The sequence below is a fragment of the Ursus arctos genome, unplaced genomic scaffold (genome assembly GCF_023065955.2).
Source record: "Ursus arctos isolate Adak ecotype North America unplaced genomic scaffold, UrsArc2.0 scaffold_7, whole genome shotgun sequence".
NCBI classification, from domain to species: Eukaryota; Metazoa; Chordata; class Mammalia; order Carnivora; family Ursidae; genus Ursus; species Ursus arctos.
The window spans coordinates 33,404,956-33,427,109 of NW_026623089.1; the positions used below are offsets into that span (position 1 = coordinate 33,404,956).

The window sequence follows — 22,154 nt, forward strand, 5'->3', positions numbered from 1 at the left end:
GCAGGCATCCTGGTATCTGTTAAACTACATAGCTTAATAAATGTCATCCTAAGAGGAATGATGGAAGAGCTGAAAAGAACCATAGTCCACACAGTGGCATCATTCAGATATGTATATACTTAACACATATCTGGGCCAAAGAGAGAGATGTACTCTTGACCTGAGTTCATTTTTCCCATTCAGTATCACATATTATGAAAGGAAATGGCAAATAGGAATTTATCTTTCTCCTCATCATTAGACAAACCAAGTGGCTATTTATTTTAAAAACGATAGAACATCCTCTGGCATGCCCCATCCCTAGTATATTTTTGACAGTCAGAAAACAAAATTTGTGATCCTGGGAAATTTAACTCACCAACTTCCAGGTAATATATAATAATGCTATCGATTGTCAAATGTAGTGAAACCTACACAATGAACATAAACCAGGACATGCAATATTATTAAAAGTTCAACAAACCTAAGTCAAAACCAACTTATACTGAGATAGGCCAAGAATATCAAGTAGAATGAATTGTTCTCATGTGGTTAAAGCTTTTTCAGTTAGTCTATCATTCTTAGCATCTCTCAACTAATCTCTTTGCCTGGATGTGTGATGACGTTAACCAAACGAATACCACCCAAGATGTCACAACCAAGTAGTAGATATTCACACAGACCACACATTTCTAAAAGTTATCAAAACTCACACTGAAGAGCTTTAATAACTATTTGTACTATAATGAAAAGTACTGCCAAGCCACTATATTCCTAACCAAACTTCTCTAATTAGAAATTGTATGGTTCCTGCTAATTACGTTAATAAACCCATCAGTTTGTTGGCCTCACTACAGTTACATTACATTCATTCATTCGTTCCATAAGTATTCACCAAGTACTTATTATGTGATAGACATTTGTCTAGGAACTGAGGGTATACCAGTGAACAAGACCAAGTTTCAAAAAACCCAAAACACCCAAGTTCCTATTCTCAGGGAGCTTTTATTCTAGTGTTATAAATAGGTATATCGGGTGTTGATAAATTAGAAATCAAAGCAAATAAAACAGACTAAGTGGGATTGGAATTGATGATGGGGGATAATGGTCAGTTGCTATTACTATTTTAGGGTGGTCAGGGCAGGCTTCTCTTCTCTGATATTTAATGATATTTAAGCAGAATCTAAAAAGTGAGTGAGCCAGTCATGTAGCTATTTTGGTGGGAAAGCTTTCTAGGCAGAGTAAAATTGCAAAGGCCCCAAGGTAGAGCCTGGTAGATGAGGGGGTGGTGGGGGTTTGGGGAGGGCAGGGGAGTTAAGTAGGGTGTAATAAAGATAGCCAGTAGCTAGACCATGTGAGGGGTCTATAACCTTCAATCTGTGGGCCAAATCTGGCCCTTGTCTTACCAGAGACCTAGAATGATTTTTACAATTTTAAAGGATTGTTTAAAAAAAATCAGATTCTGCAATGGTAGCAGTTTTTTGGCACATTCATTCTACCACTTAAACATGAAAACAATGGAACACACAGTCTTACTGATTTCAGGTAAAAGATGTCCAGCAAAACAGCAAGCACCAACAAACATAGCCCAGGCAAGAACTGTGCAGCAGTTGAGACCAGAGGCCTCCATAAAAGAACAAAGGTTTCAATGGCATCATCAGACCTCATGTTCTACTGTGAGGAGCATGCCAGGAGTGACTCTTTGCTGACAGGGATACCAACTTCAGAAAATCTTCTCAAGGATAAAAAAACTTGCATCATCTTATAGTGGAATAGTGAAACAGTTCTGTGTCTCTTCCCAACAAAGCAAATTACAAGCAGCTCCTTAAAGAGATCTACCTTCAGCTTATTTGGGAACCACTGCGAATAACTTAAAATGCTCTGAACTTGGAATAATGAACTCTGAAGTCTTCCTTTTCCAAGTTGTCCTTTCTCGAAAACATCCTTTGCTGATTTAATGCAGAATCAACAGTCTTGTTTTCCGTTTGGTAACTATAGCATCACATTGGGTCACTGTTTAAGGAAAGCTTGTCTAGGCCTTTTTTAAAACACAATTATATGCTTTTAAATATATGAATGATTTATAAAAGTTCAGGTCTAAATTGCTAAAGCACTCGTCTAGATTAAAATGCTAAGATTAACTTACATCCTAAAACCTTTATATTATGTTCTTAATAGGACTTATGCTTACACTTATACAAGTGGGAGGAATGTTTTGCATACGCGTGTCTTTGTATATACATGTATCAAAGCCTATTTCCTTATAAAAACTTCTCTCTATAAAAACTATCAGTTCCTCAATTCCAGTTATATATATCCTTCTCTTGAACTGTGTATAGGTAGAATAAAAAATTCTCTTCATATAGTTATAATACAAGTAAAGAACATCATAAAGATTGTATTCATTGTAACAAAGTAATAAAGTTATCTCTCTCTTGAAATCTTGCTGACCTTTTAGGTTACAATAAACTGTGCCAATTAAAAATGTAAAACTAAAAAAAAAAATCAGAGAATATGTAACAGAGATTACATGTGGTTTGCAAAGCCTAAAAAACTTTAAAATACTGACTACGTGAGACCTTTACAGAATGGGTTTGACAACCCCAAGGGCCTCATAAATTGTTTATTTTCTAAAGCTTAAGGACATATTTGCCCTAGGAAAGATATTTGAAAAAGAAAAGAAAGCATGAAAAGAAAGACATCTCTTTATACAAAAATTATTGTAAATAACTAGACACAACCTAAGCACTTTTCATTAGTGACGAAGTAAAAGAAATCTCTTTTAAGGTAAGACTTGAAATGTATGGGGATAGGGGCGCCTGGGTGGCGTAGTCGTTAAGCGTCTGCCTACGGCTCAGGGAGTGATCCCAGGGTTCTGGGATCAGGGAGTGATCCCAGGGTTCTGGGATCGAGCCCCACATCAGGCTTCTCTGCTAGGAGCCTGCTTCTTCCTCTCCCACCCCCCTGCTTGTGTTCCCTCTCTCACTGGCTGTCTCTCTCTGTCAAATAAATAAATAAAATCTATGGGGATAATAAACATGAATAATGTTTTATTCCTGGGTAGAGGAAGGGGGCTGGAGAGGGATACAATGGGGCTCCAACTGTAATGATTGTTTTGTTCCTAATTCAGGTGATGGATACACAGAAGTTTGTTACTTTGTTCTCTACAACTTATTATAGGTCTGACATATTTTGTAACTAACAATAAAAAAGAAAATTAAAGAAAATAAAACCATCCAGAAAAAGTAATATTGTCTGGCCTTATTAAACGATCAAAATAATCTAAAAATTTGCGTTTGTGGGGGTCTGGCTGGCTCAGTAGGCAGAGCATGCAACTCTTATCTCCAGGTTGTGAATTCGAGCCTCACACTGGATGTAGAGATTGCTTAAAAATAAAATCGTTAAAAAATAAATAAATAAAAATTTGCATTTGTATTACAGTCTGTTAATTTTTTTTTTACTCTTCAAAAGCAGTAACTATTAACAGAAGCCCTGGAGTGTAACAAGTAAGTGGTCGAACTTAACATTACCATCAAATTTCCTCTCTGACACCTAGTTCAGAAAGCTAGCTATTATTATCTTTGACATCTACAATTCAAGTCACCAAAGCTGAGGAGGCAATAATTTAAGAAAGTTTGTTCACACATTTTAAAAATAACCCTCCCCCCTTTTTTAAATTTTAGAACTTTTGGATTTACAGAAAAGTTGCTGATAGTTGGTAGAATTTTTAAAACAACAGCAACAAAAACAGACAAACAAAACCACACATAGACCAGTAAACTGTGGAGGGTTTCTAAAAAGCTGAATAAATCAATCTATAATTAAGAACAGTTTGTATAACAAGTATGTTCTTCCTCTACTGGTTAATTTTAAAATTGGGGAGTTATTTGGAAATCAATCTGGGCAGAGTTGAACACTTTCACCCACTCACCCAGAAGAAACTATCTCCCTTGGTCGAAGGAAGACCAACTTGCAATATAATCAGAAAGCTATACTGGCTAAAGTTGTCTCCTTTTAAAAACATAAACTCACTCTATAAGCTAACACTTAAAATTTAAATACAATGATGTTTCCTTGTTTGGTAGGGATTTTAAAAATATTGCATCTAGAAGAAAGAGAACAAGTGATCGATTATGCTTTTAGAGATGATGGAGAGGACGGTAATGCCAACATCAGTACTAAAACACCTGCAAAGTAGGTATGCAGTCTTACTTCCAAACTGAGAAACTGCAAGGAGTGGCATATAAAAGCGCCACCTAAGTCTTTTCCAACAATAGTTTTTTTAAAAGAACACACTTTTCCCTAAAGACCGGCGACCAAATTCTCCTTCTGAACAGCAGTTTAAACTATAACCTCCGATACAAATACCCTTTCTTCTGAAACAGACACTAATTTACTCCTCACAGCAATCTGGTGTCATTTTCATCGACCGAATGCAGAGAACTACGAAACAGGAAGGTTTGCTCCCCGCAGAAATTGAAAACAAAGTTCCTCTCTCCGGACAGCACAAGAGGGAGCCCAGCAGCAAAGCCAGCAAAGCCCGGCATTCCCAATCCTGCCGGATTCGCCCTACCTGCATCTCACCACCACCTGGATGTTCTTTCCCTTCTCCTCTTTCTTCTTCGCGGAGGAATTCGGCTGGGACGCCATGACGATCCCCGCGCGAAGGTCAAGGCCTGGCTGCGGACTCCGGAGCTGTGGGGCGCGGAGGGGCCTGCGGACGGCGCGGCCCGGGTGCCCACCTCCCCCGCCGGGTACTGGCGCGGCCGGGGGAAGCCACGCAAGCAGCTCGATGTCTCCGCTCCCCACCAGCGGATCTGACTGATCGAGGCGTCTGTCCCGCAGTAGCGGGAGCCTCGGAATCACCAATATCGTCTCCGCCCGAAGCCTCGGAAACCGAGCAACGACTCGGCGCCTCAATTTGAAAAAGGAGCCCAGACGCCAAGCCAATAGCAGCGCGGGCGCGCGAGGCACCATGGGACGCGGTGTCGTCACCAGAGCCCCCGCCCCCGGGGCGTGGCCCGCGGGAAAGTAAAAAGCTGGTCTGTCCGTACCCGCCTGGAACTCGTAGTCCGACGGGAGAGATGCACGAGTTAACAGTGTGACTCTTCAACGTGACCTTGCCCAAGTTACATAACGTCTGTAAAACCAAGATTTCCTTATCTTCAAAATGTAAATAATAGCAACCATCTCAGAGGGTTCTGTGAGAACTGATCCAGCGCGGGCAAATAGCTTAGGCTAGTACATGTAGTGTCAGGAAAGCTGCCCACGATTATAATTACTATTAGCGAATTGTACGACAGTGTTATGGAAGCACAGAGGAGAGAGGTCCAAAGCGAGCCCCTTTCTCGGAGGCTGCGTCCAGAATAGCCTTTAGTAACTAGGAAGTGTTAAGAAATAAGGTTACTACGAGTACCAAACCGCGATGAAAGGGATGTTAAATGTCATTTTTAGAACTCTGAATTTATCCTTTCATTGATGAGAAGATGTCACCGTTGAATGATTCCGAGCAAAAGGCAGTACCGCACTTGCCTTTTCGGACAACTGTTCCGGAACGACTGACGCAGGCTCAGAGTGCGCTTAGCTCCCTCTACGTGGCGATGAACCCCGCGGGCATCTCAAGGAGGTAGCGCCAACTCCCGCCGAGGTCAGCCTACAAATCCCAGCAGGCAGCGCTCTCTGGGCCCCGCCCCCGCCGGATTACCTCCGGCTTTCCGTAGACGTACTGCGAGCGTCCTGGCGCTGTTTGGGGTGACTGGACATCTTCGGGTATGGGACCCAGGCCCAGGAAATACTGAACCATGGGCCTATGCCCCAGTTGGCTCAAGGAGCTGAGCTTCTGGGTCACACTTAGCCCATAGGAACCTAGGTATCATTTTATATTTTTAAGTAAGGGCCGGATGGAATGGAAAACTCTCAGGCGCCCTTTGTGTTTCTCCACTTATTAACCTTCTGCATTCCCCTAAGGAGACCTCTCAGTATCCGGCTCGGATCGCTGGTCACCTTCATTATGCAAAGCCAGGTGTCTGCTGTTGTCTGTGGTGGCTCACCAGCATCTCAAAATGGACCTGTACAAAACGGAACTCTTTATCCCCCTTATTGCCACCCTAATCTTCATCTGGACCCATGGCACTAACCAGACCTTTGTTTTTTTTGTTTTTTGTTTTTTTTTTTTTAAGATTTTATTTATTTATTTGACAGAGATAGAGACAGACAGCGAGAGAGGGAACACAAGCAGGGGGAGCGGGAGAGGAAGAAGCAGGCTCATAGCAGAGGAGCCTGATGTGGGGCTTGATCCCAGAACGCTGGGATCATGCCCTGAGCCGAAGGCAGATGCTTAACCGCTGTGCCACCCAGGCGCCCCCTAACCAGACCTTTGATTCCTTCGTCCTCCACCACGGCCAGTGCATTCCTATTGGTTTTACCGCCTCTGCCATCGCTCTAGGCCAAGTCTCTCTCTCTTTTTTAAATTTAAATTCAATTAATTAATATATAGTGTTATTAGTTTCAGAGGCAGAGTTCAGTGATTCATCAGTCTTATATAATACCCAGTGCTCATTATATCACATGCCCTCCTTAATGTCCGTTACCCAGTTACCCCATCCTACCCGCCTCCCCCCCTTCAGCAAACCTTCAGTTTGTTTCCTATGATTAAGAATCCCTTATGGTTTGTCTCCCTCTGTGATTTCCTCTTGTTTTATTTTTCTCTCCCTTCCCCAATGATCCTCTGTTTTGTTTCTTAAATTCCACATGAGGGAGAGCGTATGGTATTTGTCTTTCTCTGACTTTTTTCGTTTAGCATAATACCCTCTAGTTCACCTATGTCATTGCAGATGGCAAGTTTTCATATTTTTTGATGGCTGAGTAGTATTCATCTTTATACATTCATCTGTTGATGGACATCTGGGCTCTTTCCATAGTTTGGCTATTGTGGACATGGCTTCTATAAACATTGGGGTACAGGTGCCCCTTCAGATCACTACATTTGTATCTTTGGGGTAAATACCCAGTAGTGCAATTGCTGGGTTGTAGAGTAGGTCTATTTTCAACTTTTTGAGGAGCCTCCATACTGTTTTCCAGAGTGGCTGCCCCAGCTTGCATTCCTACCAACAGTGTAAGAGGGTTCCCCTTTCTCTGCAGCCCCACAACATATGTCATTTCCTGTGTTGTTGATTTTAGCCATTCTGACCCATGGGAGGGTGTATCTCATTGTGGTTTTGATTCATATTTTCCTTATGCTGAGTGATGTTGAACATTTTTTCATTTGTCTGTTGGCCATTTGTATGTCTACTTTGGAGAAATGTCTGTTCATGTCTTCTGCCCATTTCTTGATTTGATTATTTGTTCTTTGGGTGTTGAGTTTGGTAAGTTCTTCATAGAGTTTGGATACTAGCCCTTCATCTGATAAAACATTTGCAAATATCTTCTCCCATTCTGTCAGTTGTAGGCCAAGTCTCTTATCTCTTCTCGGAAACACTGTCCTTAACAAGTCTCCCTACTTCTGCTCTTTTCTCCTTTCCCCACTGCATTCACTCTGCAAAGGGAAGTAGCCTTTAAAAGAATCAGACCATGCCCTTCACTTACTTTTTAACCTCACAATGGTTTCTCATTGAACTTAAAATAAAATCCAAACTCCTGACCATGTCCTGTGAGGCCTTCATTATACTGCCTTTGTGTATTCCAACATCAACTCCAGCTACTAACCACATAGCTCACTACCATGCTCCAGAGCTTCTAAGTGCTCTCTTGCAGCGAGGCCTTTGCATTTGCTGTACCCTCTGCCTGTATCCCTTTTAGTTTGGTTCTTTGCATGACTTACTCATTCTTATCCTTCAGATCTCAGCTCCACTTTCTCTTTTAAAAGGCTTTTCCTGGCCACTCTATCTAAAGTATATTACTCCTATTTCAAGACCCTGTTTATTTTCTTCATAACACATATTATAGTCTGTGATTACATTGTCAATGTATTGTCTCTCTAGTCTGCTAGAATGTAAATTTCATTAGGGACTGTGGATTGTCTAATTCAATGTTGTTTTCTTAGTGTTCTTTTTTTTTTTTAAAGATTTTATTTATTTATTTGACAGAGACAGCCAGCGAGAGAGGGAACACAAGCAGGGGCAGTGGGAGAGGAAGAAACAGGCTCCTAGCGGAGGAGCCTGATGTGGGGCTTGATCCCAGAACGCCAGGATCACGCCCTGAGCCGAAGGCAGACGCTTAACGACTGCGCCACCCAGGCGCCCCTGTTTTCTTAGTGTTCTTGAACACAGCCTTACATAAAGTAGTCATTCAATAAATATATGAGGAGTGGAAGGAAATTACTTAACCTTTCTCTACATTGGTTTCCTTATCTGTAAAATGGAGATAATAATGCTTACTATTATTGTGAAGATTAAAATAATAATATGTATGAAGTGGCTAGTACATAGTAAACCAAAAAAAAAAAAAAAGCTAATTTCTTTTTTTCTCAGGAAATACCTAAACAATGTTTATATTAACAGTCATTTGGGTCAATGCAAGAAATTCCAGGGTCTCCATTGGGTAATAGTTATAGCTTCCATTTATCTAGAGTTACAATGTGTCAGACTCTATGAAAGGTTTTGTATGCGTGATCTCATTTAATCTTCAGAACAATTCTCTGAAGTAGGAACTATTATTTCTCACTATTTTATCAATACATAGGTCAAGTAAGTTTATTGTCTGTGCTCATACAGGTAATAAGTGACAGAGAAGGAACTCAGAATTCTTTCTGATTCCAAATCACAGGTCATTCGTTAACTTCTATCTCCCCCACCTATCTATTCTTCCTCTCAGTGCACATGCATTCACTTTCATCACACCCTTGTTGGGTGCTTGACTATCATCCAGGCAGTGAAAAGATAGTCTGTATTATAGTTCCTGCCTTCAAGACTAAGTCTAATGGAGACAGCCAGGGTCTTATGGACATTTGTAAGAGTTTTGTTACACCACACGGGTGGCTGTCTCTGATATGTTATTTTATACTGCCTCAGTAGAGCCCAAACTACTCAAGCTAATCAACACTTCTGTCTTGAAAGTCTATGATTAGAAATTATTTTTAGGGGCACCTGGGTGGCTCAGTTGTTAAGCGTCTGCCTTCGGCTCAGAGCATGATCCTGGCGTTCCAGGATCGAGTCCCACATCGGGCTCCTCTGCTGGGAGCCTGCTTCTTCCTCTCCCATTCCCCCTGCTTGTGTTCCCTCTCTCACTGGCTGTCTCTATCTCTGTCAAATAAATAAATAAAATCTTTAAAAAATAAAAAAAATAAAAATAAAAAAAAGAAATTAACTAAGAATAGTTAACCTGGATTTCACCAAAGCAACATCACTGCCCATGTATTTTGTTCTGGCATTTTCCTTTCAATAGTGTATGCACTTCTTATATATAAGTTAATCGATTTTTATTTTTCTTAAAATAAAATGTGGACATTGTTTTGAGATTTAAATAGTAATAATTCAGGGCGCCTAGGTGGCTCAGTCGGTTGAGTGTCTGCCTTCGGCTCAGGTCATGATCCCAGGGTGCTGGGATCAAGCCCCACATCAGGCTCTCTGCTCAGCTGGGAGTCTGCTTCTCCCTCTTGCTCTCCCTCTGCCTGCAGCTCCCCCTGTTTGTGTGTGCTTGTTCTCTCTCTTTCTCCTTGTCAAATAAATAAATAAAATCTTTTTTAAAAAATAGTAATAATTGGCTTATAACAAAAAGGTATTTCCCTGCCTTATCCCACTCCAGTCCCTCCAAATCTCTACTCCAGAAGCAACAATTTTCAATTTGTTTTAGCTATTTTTTTCTAGTATTTACACATTTCCATTTTTGTAAGGAATTTGTATCTACTGTTATCTTTTGACTACTCAGCTTTGGACTTTATTTATTGACTTCCTGTTATGGAAGATAAGGTTGGTTATCAAATGTTATGATCTCCTCTGCTTTCCCTCCCCCATACATCCAATATTACAATATCTGTTACATTGAAAATCTATATTTAGGTTATTATGCCTATTCATAGCTGAGCATTTCAGACTAGTGAGATTATGTTTTCTTTCTTTTTGTCTATCCTAAAGTTAATAACTGCCTAGTTTTGTTTGCTTACTTTTCCTTGTACATTTCCAAATTCTTCCTACAGCTCCCAATAGTCTCTCACTAAAATTTTCTGCCAATTCACACATCAGAAATCTATCAGTTTCAGGTTGTTTCTGATTGGATTGCTTACTCTAGACTTGCAGCCCAGCTGCCATCCCCAGGTTTCCTTCTTTTTTATCCCAGGAATTCCTTTTGTCTTTTTCCTGGGTTGGATATGTTTTCTGGATTTCATTTGCGTATTTTTTCTTGGTTTACTCCATTTTTTAGGTGGATCACATCCTGAAAAAGAGTGCAGAGGAGATAAATTCCTTGAGAACTTGCTTGTTTTTATTCTACCCTGACATCTGATTGTTAGGCAGATTATATGGAGAATTCCAGAATCTAAGTATTTTACTTCAGATTTTTTTCAGGGAGTGTGTGTATTGGTTTCTTGTGGCTGCCGTAATAAATCACCACAAACTTGGTGGTTTAAAACAGCAAACTTATTTTTTCTTTCGCAGTTCTAGAGGCCAGAAGTCTAAAATGGACTGCGAAACAGTCTGGCAATTCCTACACTTAACACATGACCCAGCAATTCCACTCCTAGGTATACATACAGTAAAAATGAAAATAAATGTCAGATAAAAATCGGTATGCAAATGTTCAATCACAGTATTATTCCTTAACCACTGCGCCACCCAGGCGCCCCCACAGTATTATTCCTAATAGCCAAAAAATAGATTAAAAAATTGTCCATTCTTTCACGGTTCTGGAGGTCAGAAGTCTGAAGTCAAATTCACGGGGTCAAAATCAAGATATCAGCAGGGCTGGGCCCCTCTGGAAGTTCTAGGGGAGAATGTTCCTTATGCCTTCCAGCTTCTGGTGACTGCTAGCATTCGTTGGCTTATGGCACATCACACCAATCTCTGCCTCAATGCCTTTTTCCCTTCTGTGTCAAATCTCCTTCTGATTCTCTCTTATAAGGATACATGTGATTACATTTAGGGTTTACCTGGGTAATCAGGGATGATCTCCCCATATCAAAATTCTTAATCACATCTTCAACGTCCTTTTTTGCTGTATAAGGTAACATTCACAAGGATTAGGAAGTTGACGTCTTTTGGGGAGCCATTCAACCTACCATAAGAAAGAGGTCATAAAAATATTTATTCAGCTACTGTCCCGTTAAATGTCGTAGTCTGTGCTGATAAAGATCCTGGATTTATATTCTAATGGATTAAAAAAAAAAGCTTTCATTAACGGTTAAAAAAGCTAAAGCAAAGACCCCAAGTAAGAGTAACTAGTTATATTCTGTTCTCGTATCAAAAGTGAAAATTTTTCTTTCTGTGTGCTGTCATTCTGGATGTCCAGCTGTCAATGGTTTTATTGTAGATCCTGTTTTTATCCATCAGAAATATAGTCCTCCAATATTTGTGTAATTGTCAGGGTTATATAATTGATTTAGAGACTTGTGGGAAGTCATAAAACAAGGCTAGAGTAGAAGATCGTGATTATTCATTAACTGCACTCATTAATCACTTCAAAATAACTGAATTTTGAACTTTGAAAAGCTCTTTTACTGGGACGTCTTGGTAGCTCAGTCATTAAGAGTCTGACTTCAGCTCAGGTCATGATCCCAGGGTCCTGGTATTGAGCCCTGCATTGGGCTCCCTGCTCCATAGGGAGCCTGCTTCTCCCTATCCCACTCCGCCTGCTTGTGTTCCCTCTTTCACTGTCTCTCTCTCTGTCAAACAAATAAATAAAATCTTTTCAAAAAAGCTCTTTTACTGATTAAAATAATCATTAAAATAATTGTTCCCTAATTAATATTTATTCTACAATCTATAATTTAATCTATAATCAGTAATTGTTCCAAAAGTACTTTTAAAATCTCAATGTGGAGATACTACCTCACATTCACTAGTATATTAAAAGCAAAAACAAAAAACAGATAATAACAAGTGTTGTAAGGATGTAGAGAAATTGGAATCCTCACATGTTGCTGATAGGAATGCAAAATGGTGCAGCCACTTTGCAAAACAGTTTGGCAGTTCCTAGACTTACCACATGACCTAGCAATTCCACTCCTGGGTATTCACTCAGTAGAAATTAAAACAAATATCCACATAAAAATTTGCATCCAGGGGCACCTGGGTGGCTCAGTCAGTTAAGGGTCTGACTCTTGATTTCCGCTCATGTCATGATCTCAGGGTTGTGAGATTGAGCCCGGTGTGGCTCCGTGCTGGGCTCTGGGCTGGGTGTGGAGCCTGCTCACGATTCTCTCTCCCTCTCCTTCTGCCCCTCCCCCCATCTCTCTCCCTCTCTCTCAAAAAATCTTAAAATGGCAAATCTTATGCTATATGAATTACAGCTCAATAATAAAAATTCAATGTGATTTTTTTTTATTTAAAATGGAAATACTCTTGCTATCTTCTCTGCATAGTGATTCATTTTTAAATATAAGTAGTCCTGGGGCTCCTGGGTGGCAAAGAAGATTAAGTGTCTGACTCTTGGTTTCAGCTCAGGTGGTGATCCTGGGATGGTGAGATCAAACCCCATGTCGGGCTCCGAGCTCAGCGTGGAGTCCGCTTGAGATTCTCTCTCCCTCTCCCCCTACACCTCCACTCATGCATTCCCTCTCTTTCTGGAATAAATGAATTTTAAAAAAGGAAAAGTATCAAAAGCATATGTGATACCATATAATAATAAGTTTTTAAAAAGTGCTGGGGCTCCTGGGTGGTGCAGTCAGTTAGGCGTTCAACCCTTGGTTTCAGCTCTGGTCATGATCTCAGGGTCGTGGGATTGAGCCCCACCTCCAGCTCCATGCTTGGTATGGAGTCTGCTTGAGGTTATCTTGCCTTTTCCTTCTGTCCTCCCACTCGTGCTCTCTCTCTCTCTCTCTAAAATAAATAAATCTTATTTAAAAATAAATAAATAAATAAATAAAGTGCTTTTGGCAAAAAAAAAAAAATAATCTAGACACAAACCTTACACCCTTCACAAAAATTAACTCAAAATGGATAGCAGATGTAAAGGCACAAAACTATAAAGCACACAACTATAAAACTCCTAGAAGGCAATATAGGAAAAAAATCTAGATGACCTTGGATTTGGTGATGACTTTTTAGATACAACACCAAAGGTACAATCCATGAAAGAAATAATCAGTAAGCTGGATTTCATTAAAATTAAAATTTTCAGCTCTGTGAAAGAGACTATCAAGAGAATGAAAAGATAAGCCACAGACTGGGAGAAATTATTAGCAAAATATGTATTTGAACTATTATACAAAGGATGGGAAGAACACTTCAAACTCAAAAATTAGAAAACAACACAATTATAAAATGGGCCCACATCAATGGGAGGACTCCTTTCACAATGTATACATACATCAAATCATCACATTGCACACTTTTTTTTTTTAGATTTTTAAAAAAGATTTTGTTTATTTGAGGGAGAGAATAGTAGCATGAGTGGGGGAGGGGCAGAGGGCGAGGCAGACCCTCCCCACTGAGCTCAAAGCCTGACATGGGGCCCCATCCCAGGACCCCAAGATCATGACCTGAGCCGAAGTCAGACGCCTAACCAACTGGAGCCACCCAGGCACCCCAATTTTAAGATTTTATTTTTAAGTAATCTCTACATCCAACGTGGGGCTTGAACTCAGAATCCTGAGATCCAGTGTCACATGCTCCACCTATTGAGCATGCCACATGCCGCCACATTGTACACTTTATACATAATTTTATCTGTCAGTTATACCTCAATAAAGCTGGAGGGGGGCTGGCAAACAGGCAAAAGATCTTAACAGAGACCTGACCAAAGAAGATACACAGGTGGCAAATAAGCGTGTGAAAAGATGCTCCACGTCCCGTCCTCAAGAAAATGCAAATTGAAACAAGATAAGATACCCACATACCTATTAGAATGGCCAAAATCCGAAACACTGACGGCACCAAGTCCTGGTAGGAATGTGGGGCAATAGGAGCTTTCATTCACTGCGGGTGGGAATACAAAATTGTGTGACCGCTTTGGTCGTTTCCTACAAAACGAAAGATATTCTTATCATACAGTCCAGCAGTCATGCTCCCTGGTATTTACCCAAAGTAGTTTCATGTTTACATAAAAACCTGCACACAGACGTTTAGCAGCTTTATTCATAATTGCCAAAATAACGGAAGCTACCAATATGTCCTTCAGTAGGTGAAGGGATAAACAGTCTGTGGTACCTCCAGACACTAGAATATTTATCTGCACCCAAAATCGATGAACAATTAAGCCGTGAAAAGGCATGGAAGAAACTGAAATGCGTATTATTAAATGAAAGCAGCCAATTTGAAAAGGCTATGTACTACACGATTCCAACTATTTGACACGCTGGAAAAGGCAAAATTATGGATACAGTGAAAAGACCAGTGGTTGCCAGGGGTTGGGGGAAGGAGGAATGAACAGGCAGAGCACAAAGGATTTTTTTTTTTTTTTTGAGAGAAAGAGCAAGAGCAAGTGTGGGGAGAGGGGCACAGAGAGAGGGAAAGAGAATCTTAAGCAGGCATCACACCCAGTGCAGAGCCCAATGTGGGGCTCAATCTCACAACTCTGAGCCCAAGTCAAGAGTCAGCCGCTTAACTGACTGAGCCACTCGTGCACCCCTAGCGTGGAGGATGTTCAGGGCAGTGAAAATGCTATGCAATATACTATAACGGTGGATGTATGTGATTATACGTTTGTCCAAACCCATAGAATGTACAATACTGGAGCCCCCCATCAGGCTCTTCCCTCAGCAGGGAGTTTGCTTGAGATTCTCTCTCTCCCTCTTCCTCTGCCCCTCCCCCCAAATAAGTAAATAAATAAATCTTGAAAAAAAGAAAAGGAACATACGATACCAAGAGTGACCCCTAATGTAAACTAAGGACTTTGGATGATAATGATGTGTCAATGTAGGTTCATCCACTGTAATAAATTGATGGTGGGTGAATATTGATAATGGGGGAGGCTATGCATGTGTGGGATCAGGAATCTATGGCATATCTATATACCCTCCACTCTTCTTTTCGGTTAATCTAAAGCTGCTCAAAAACAAACAAACAAACAAACAAACAAATACATACATAAAGCTATGGTGCCTGGCTGGCTCAGCCTGTGGAGTATGACTCTTGGTCTTGGGGTTATGAGTCTGAGCCCCATGTTGGGTGTAGAGATAACTTAAAAATAAAATTGTATATTTTTAAAATAAAAATAAAGCCTTTAATCCCTTGGAAAAAAGATTCTAATCATTTCACAGGGCTTTATTCTTACCTTGACAACAAAGAAAAGCATTTTTAATAGGCATCCTACTATCTTAGCACAGAGCTGCACTTCACTGAAATATAAATTTGTGTTTTGTTCTCCCTGCATTTCCTTCCAATCAAGTAAGTGGGCCTTTCTGAATAATTGAAGGATGACAAATGTTTGCTACTGTCTTGGACTTTCTATTTGAAACCTTTTGGAAATTACTAGTAATCTGGAGAAATGAGTGTTTTATATAACCCACCAACTCATTAGCATTTTTATCTTCAAAGATATTAGTTTATGCCCATGATTATCACTGCAACTATATGTCTTTAAAATTTACCCTTATAATTATTACAGCAGATATGATTTTACAATCACAAACATGGGTGATTTGTATAAGAAACTTCCCATATTAAATATGACCCTGAAAAAAAAAATGACCCTGAGTTCTTCTTCCACCTGGAAACGTCAGTTTCCCTCCCACATTCGCACTCTGGGATATGAAGAGGTCCAGGAGTTCCACACAGAGAAAAACATGTGTGGAGAGCCTTCCAGGCTTTGATTTATACAAGTTACTTCTGAGATGCCTATTTGTACAACTGCAACTAGTTCCTGAAGATCTGGGAGCCCTGCTGCCTTGGTGCCACCATTAGGGCAAGGGCATTTTTGCCCCGAAATTTTAAGACAGTGTTTTCTAGTTTCTGCTACTGCTGAGAAGTCCAAAGCCATTCCAAATCATTTGTATGTGGCCTCTTTTTTTTTTTTTTTTTTCCTCTCTGGAACTTAAGCAATCTGCTCTTTCCCTCGAGTGTTCTGAAATTCTGTAATGACATGCCTTGCCTATTTTCACCTATTGGGATGAGCATTTGGTGAATACTTTCAGTCTGGCGACTCATTTCCTTCAGTTGTGGGAAATGTTTTTAAGTTTTTCATTGAGGGCACCCGGGTGGCTCACCAGTTAAGTGTCTGACTTTGGTTCAGGTCATGACCTCTAGGTCTGGGAATCAGGCCCCAAGTCGGGCTCCTTGCTCGGCAGGAAGTCTGCTTGTCCCTCCACCCCTCTCTTATCTCATGCTCTCTCTCAAATAAATAAAATCTTAAAATAAATAAATAAATTATTAGTCGAACATTTCGACTTGTTTTCTCTGTTCTCCCTTTCTGGAATTCCTATGTATATAATAGCTTTCCACCACCTAGTGATTACCACTATTAATATTTTGATGTACTTCTTCCCAATTATCTCTCTTTATATTTTTAATAATTGAGATCATCATTAAATATGTAGTTTTGCACCCTGAATTTTTATTTAACATAAGCATTCTTCCAAGCCCTTGAAAATTGTTCATAAATATTTTTATTTGTATGATCTTTTAAGGCTCTTGAGCAACATCAATGCAAATCTTTGGTAAACCGTTGAGGAGTACTTGACTTTAGCTATCTTTTTCCATAGTTGCCAGAATTGTGTTAGGTTCTGTCGGTATGCATGCCAAAGAGAACAAACAGTATGCCGGCATGTCCTTATAAACTGAGGGAAAAAACACAGTTCATGAACTGTTCATAAGCCTATTAAAAAAAAAATCCCAAAATGCTTATTTATAGAGTTCCCCAAATCCAAATTGGGGTTGCTGCAGTGTCCTAATAGTAGAATCTCAGTAGGAAAGGTTAGCTGTGAGAGAACAGGAAAGAAGAGGTTTCCAGTTCTCTGGCCTTCTGGTAGATCCCAGATTATGCCAGACTCTCTCCTCTCCCAAACCATTGCAACTGATATTCTTCCACTGTCTGGAGTCTTTCCCTTACCTGATCCTATAACTGGCTCCCTCTTACCTTTCAAGTTACAACGTAAAGGTCACTTCCTCAGAGGAAAGGCTCCCTTCCCCAACCACTCTATCTGAAGTAGCCCCCAGAACTCTTTCATGAAATTCAATTTCTTTCTTTCTCCACATAGCAAAAGATGTTGAAATTTTACCCTTCAGGTTTTTCGTTCTTTGCCATTCCTCAGAACCCTTTCCTAGAGAGCAAAGATGTCCAGGAGAACTAGGATTCTTACAGCAGGAAAGCAAAGAGAGAAGGGGATATTCAGTGTTTGCAACTTTCAAAATAGGCTTTTAAGGGAAAGCCCTGAGAAGAGCCCTAAGTAAGACAATGACATAAGGAGAAGCAGATGACTGCCCCTCCACAACCTGCAAACTCGAGTTGAGAAACTCCTGGCTGGAACGTTAGATGGGACAAAAGGGATTTAGGAAGAAGCTGATGGAGAATAGAAACTGGAGAGAGAGAGAGAGAGAGAGAGAGAGAGAGAGAGAGGGGAAATTCTAGGAGAGGTTCTGGTGCGGGGAGTTTAACCCATGAGAAGGGCCACAGAAGCTGGCTCTCCATTGACAGCTGCCTATGCAGCCCAAACACTGAACACTATGCCCTAAGTTTTTGCTCATCTCCCACCTAAATGGTCCCAGGTCTACACTCCTGTTGTCAACAGCCCAGGACATGAATGAGCCCTCTTTTTTTTTTTTTTTAAGATTTTATTCATTTGACAGAGAGAGATACAGCGAGAGAGGGAATACCAGCAGGGAGAGTGGGAGAGGAAGAAGCAGGCTTCCCGCTGAGCAGGGAGCCCGACGCGGGCTCAATTCCAGGACCCTGGGATTATAACCTGAGCCGAAGGCAGACGCTTAATGACTGAGCCACCCAGGCGCCCCATGAATAAGCCCTCTTAATATAGCTGGTGAGAACTTGCCACCTCCCCCACCGATGGGCACTAGTGATGATGGAGGCAAAGTCCCAGAACTGTTACTTGGGTGAAGCTAGACAGCAGGAAAAAAACCCACCTTGGTTACATTATTATTATTATTATTATTATTGTTGTTGTTGTTGTTGTTATTTTAAAGGTTTATTTATTTAATTATTTGAGAGAGAGAGGGAGTGCATGAGCAGGAGGGATAGAGAGAGAGGGAGAGAGAATCTCAAGTGGACTCCATGATGAGTGGGGAGCCCATCACAGGCTTGATCCCAGGACCCCGATATCATGACCTGAGCCAAAACCAAGAGTCAGAGACTTAACCTACTGCACCACCTAGGCGCCCCACCCTAATATGATTTTAATTATATTATATAATTGTTTTATATAATTATTAGTTTACTTGTTTCTTTCTCTCGCTATAATGTAAACCCCACAAGAATAGAAATGTGGTTGCTCTTTTCTCTGGTGTATCCTCAACATATAAAGCAAGGGGTGGGCCCATATTTGTTGAGTGGATAAATAAAAAATCATAGATTTTTTACATTAATATTTCAATATTACTGTCCATAAAGCGACTCAAACTTACCTTCAAGGACTAGCAAGTAAGTCATTTAGAAAAAGTCTTAAAGAACAAATTTATAATTAATAAATCACTTATATAGAAACATCTTTAAAAATTCATGTTGCTTTTAGGTATTTTATTACCATAGTACTGTATTTAAAACTACCATACATTATAAAACTTATTTTTTTAAGTAGACTCCATACCCGATGTGGGGCTTGAGATTAAGAGCCACATGCTCTATGGACTGAGCCAACCAGCCACCCCATAAAACTTTTCATCATGGAAAACTTCAAACATACAAAAAAATAAAGAGAATAGTATAATACCCCCCCACCCCAGCATTCATTATCCAGCTTCAATAATCGTCAGTTCATGGCCAATAATATTGTTTTATCTATATTTTCCCCTCTTCCCTCATCCTCCACTGAATTATCTAAATTGAATCCCAGGCATTGCATTATTTCAGTATATATCTCAAAGAACTCTAAAAAGAAAAATCCACAGCCATTAACACACCATCAGAAGTAACATGATTATTTAATATCATCAGATTTCTACTCACTAGTCTCACTTTTCTGATTGTCTCCTCAATGCTTCTTTTTCATAATAGGTTTGCTCAAATTAGGATTCAAATAAAAACTAAACATATAATTTGGTTAATGTATTTTTTTGTTTTCCATTTTTTAAATTTTTTAAATTTTATTTTAAGTAGGCTCCACGCCCAATGTGGGGCTTGAACTCGTGACCCCTGAGATCCAGAGGCATGTGCTCTAGCAACTGAGCTAGCCAGATGTCCCCTGTTTTGCATTTTTAAATATTATCTTTTGAAGGTGTTACTGAAGTGCTCCAAACAGAAAAGTAAATAAATCATAAGTGTACAGCTCAATTTATTTTCAAAAACTGAATACACCCACTTAAAACATACCCCAGAAACTCCCTTTATTCTTTCTAACTACTAATCTGACTTTTAATACTGTACTGTAGATTAGTTTTGCCTGATTTTCAACTTTACATAAATGGACTTACATAGTAAATACTCTTTTGGGTCTGGCTTCTTTCACCAGGTTTGTGAGATTTGTCCATATTTTTAAGTGTAGTTTTTGTTTGTTCATTTTAATTGCTGAACATATTCCATTGTGTGAATATTCCCCAATTCATTTTTCCTGTGCATTTTACTGTTGATGGGCTTTGGATCGTTTCCAGTCTGGGACTATTATTGATTGTGCTGCTGTGAACATTCTAGTACACATATTTTTGTGGATGCATGTTTACATTTCTGTTGGCTATATAGCTAGAAGTTGAATTGCTAGGTCATAGCATATGCATATATGCAGATTTAATAGATATTACCAAATAGTTTTCCATGGCCTATCTGTCTGTCCTCATGCCATTATCATATTATCTCAATTACTATAGCTTAATAGTAACTCTTAATACTTGGTACTATAAGTGTTCCAGATTCTTCTTCCAGACTGGCTTGGGTCTTCCCAACACTTTGCATTTTCATATAAAATTTTATGAACAGCTTGTCATAACTTGTCAATTCTAAGTCCCCTTTAATGTATAGGTTTCTCCTTCCTCTCTTTATTTTGTAATTCAAGTCACTTTTCCTGTAGTGTTCCAAACATTCTAAATTTTGCTGGTTGTATCCTTATGGTGTGGTTTAACACACCAATGCCCTGTATTTCCTATGAATGGTAGTTACATCTAAAGGCTTAATCAGATTCAGCAAACATGTAGTTGACAAGTGTTAACTAAGCACTGTGCGCTTGCTGCCAGATGAGATACAAAAATGTCTAAGACATCATTCCTAATCTGCTTCTTACAAGCATGGAAGATTAAAATTCAAATAAGTGCCTTTGGAGAGAGGCGAACTACTCTAGCAGCTCAGATCAGAGAGTGGTTACTTCCAATAAGGTATGTGAGGAATGGAAGTGAGAGAAAGTTTTGCAAAGACAATGCTATTTCTACTGGGCTTGAAAGTTGCTAGAGATCTGACAAGTTAGTATTGTTATAAGCATTAACTAGCTGTGGCAGCTCTGTTAATTGCAGTTAGTAGGGGGTGGGGGTAAAAGCTGGAAAGGTGGGGGTACTGAGTTGAGTGGTGGCCCCCAAAATATGTATCCATGTCCTAATTCCAGGAACCTGTGTTACATTATTTGGAAAAAGTATCTTTACAGATGCAATCCATTTAAGGATGAGATGTGATAATCCTGGATTATGTGATTGTTCCCTAAATCCAATGACAAATGTTCTTGAAAAAGACAGAAGAAAAGACACACAGAGGAGAAAGCAATGTGAAGATGGAGGCAGAGACTGGAGTGATGTGGCCATAAGCCAAGGAAACTGGCATCCACAAGAAGCTGCAAGTAGCAAAGAATGGATTCTCCCCTAAGACCCTCTTTAGGGAGTGCAGCCCTGATAACACCTTGATTTTGGACTTCTGGCTTCCAGACTGTGAGAGAATAAATTTCTGTTGTTCTTAGCCACTAATTTGTGATAATTTGTTGCGGCAGCTACAGGACAGTATACAAGTGGGTTGAGGCTATATGTAATACTGTGGAATTTTACCTTACGTTGCACTAGGAGTGCTTCCACATCTCTGGTACCTCAGTTTCCATCAATCCAATGTTTGCCTTTAGCTGAAACTGCATTAAAAAAAAAAAAATCCCTGTAGCTCTTAAATGAAGCATCCATTTGATTAAGGGAACCTCCTCCTGAATTCCTATTTGAAGCAATAATGGAATTCAAAGCATTGTTCACGACTGCAGCCTTAGGTCCGCCACAACGGAAACCTAAAGGTACTCAACTTAGGGAGTCACTATCCCTAATTGTACTTTGCCCTAAAGACCCCCATAAACTGGAAATGTAATCGAAAGTCAGATGCATAACAACTATTAGGTTGTTCTTGGATGCACAACACCATAAAGCCATCAGGGAAAAAAAGTCTTGTGTTATAATAAGAAAACAAATAGTAGAAGTACTATATATGTGTGTGGTGCTGTTTTAGTACGGCCATAGTACATAGTAGGAATTTCTACTCTAGATTTGAAAGTCCACGGAAGCCTTTTTTCGCCGTGGCGAGTCCCATCTCCCCCTTGCTTTGTGAGGGGCTGCTAACTTTCCCCAGGGTCCTCGCCTACCTCTCGTGGTCCCCCTGATCTAACTCCCTCCGGGGCGCTCTAGAGGGAGCCCGCGGGCCGCGCGCCCACCACAGAATCGTACTCTGTGAGGCCGCCTAGTCCTCGGACTTCGTTCCAACACCTGCACCGCCCAGAGCGACTGCCAATGGGGGCGCCTCCGCAAACATGGCCCCTTGTGCTCTCACAGTATTCGTGACACTCTGCCCCCTACACACACTTAGCCAGGTACACCTCGCCGCCCTCCCATGTGCGCCCCGTGTGACCCAGCCGGTAACCCCCAGCCTGGGAAAGCCCGGTTGCCGGGCTCCCGCCGCTCCCCGGGCCGACTCCGTCCGGCTCGCAGGCTCGGGCCCGGGACGCCCGCCTCCCCCGCCCTATCGGGTTCCAGGCA

At 40.5% G+C, this 22,154-nt stretch overlaps 1 protein-coding gene, 1 long non-coding RNA gene and 1 pseudogene across 3 annotated transcripts in view; 1 reads left to right on the forward strand and 2 right to left on the reverse strand.

The window, feature by feature from the left end:
- The window catches only part of KIF11 (kinesin family member 11), a 48,513-nt gene extending 43,625 nt beyond the window's left edge, over window positions 1–4,888 (reverse strand). The window contains exon 1 of the mRNA XM_026481658.4: window positions 4,553–4,888. Within this exon, the coding sequence (XP_026337443.2) occupies window positions 4,553–4,629 (77 nt within the window). The 5' untranslated portion in view covers window positions 4,630–4,888. The remainder of the gene's footprint in view (window positions 1–4,552) is intronic.
- On the forward strand, window positions 1,351–2,115 carry LOC113243169 (guanine nucleotide-binding protein G(I)/G(S)/G(O) subunit gamma-12-like; annotated as a pseudogene).
- A 4,446-nt stretch (window positions 4,889–9,334) lies between the features above and the next one.
- LOC113243077 (uncharacterized) lies at window positions 9,335–22,098 on the reverse strand. Of its 2 annotated transcripts, none has more exons than XR_003312072.3 (4): window positions 21,192–22,098; window positions 13,967–14,045; window positions 11,060–11,184; window positions 9,335–10,347 (listed from the first exon to the last, which is right to left on the reverse strand). It is a non-coding gene; the product is annotated as an uncharacterized LOC113243077 (long non-coding RNA). The 2 variants fall into 2 exon arrangements; XR_008957947.1 differs by having other exon boundaries at window positions 13,967–14,089.
- Between the last annotated feature and the right edge of the window lie 56 nt (window positions 22,099–22,154).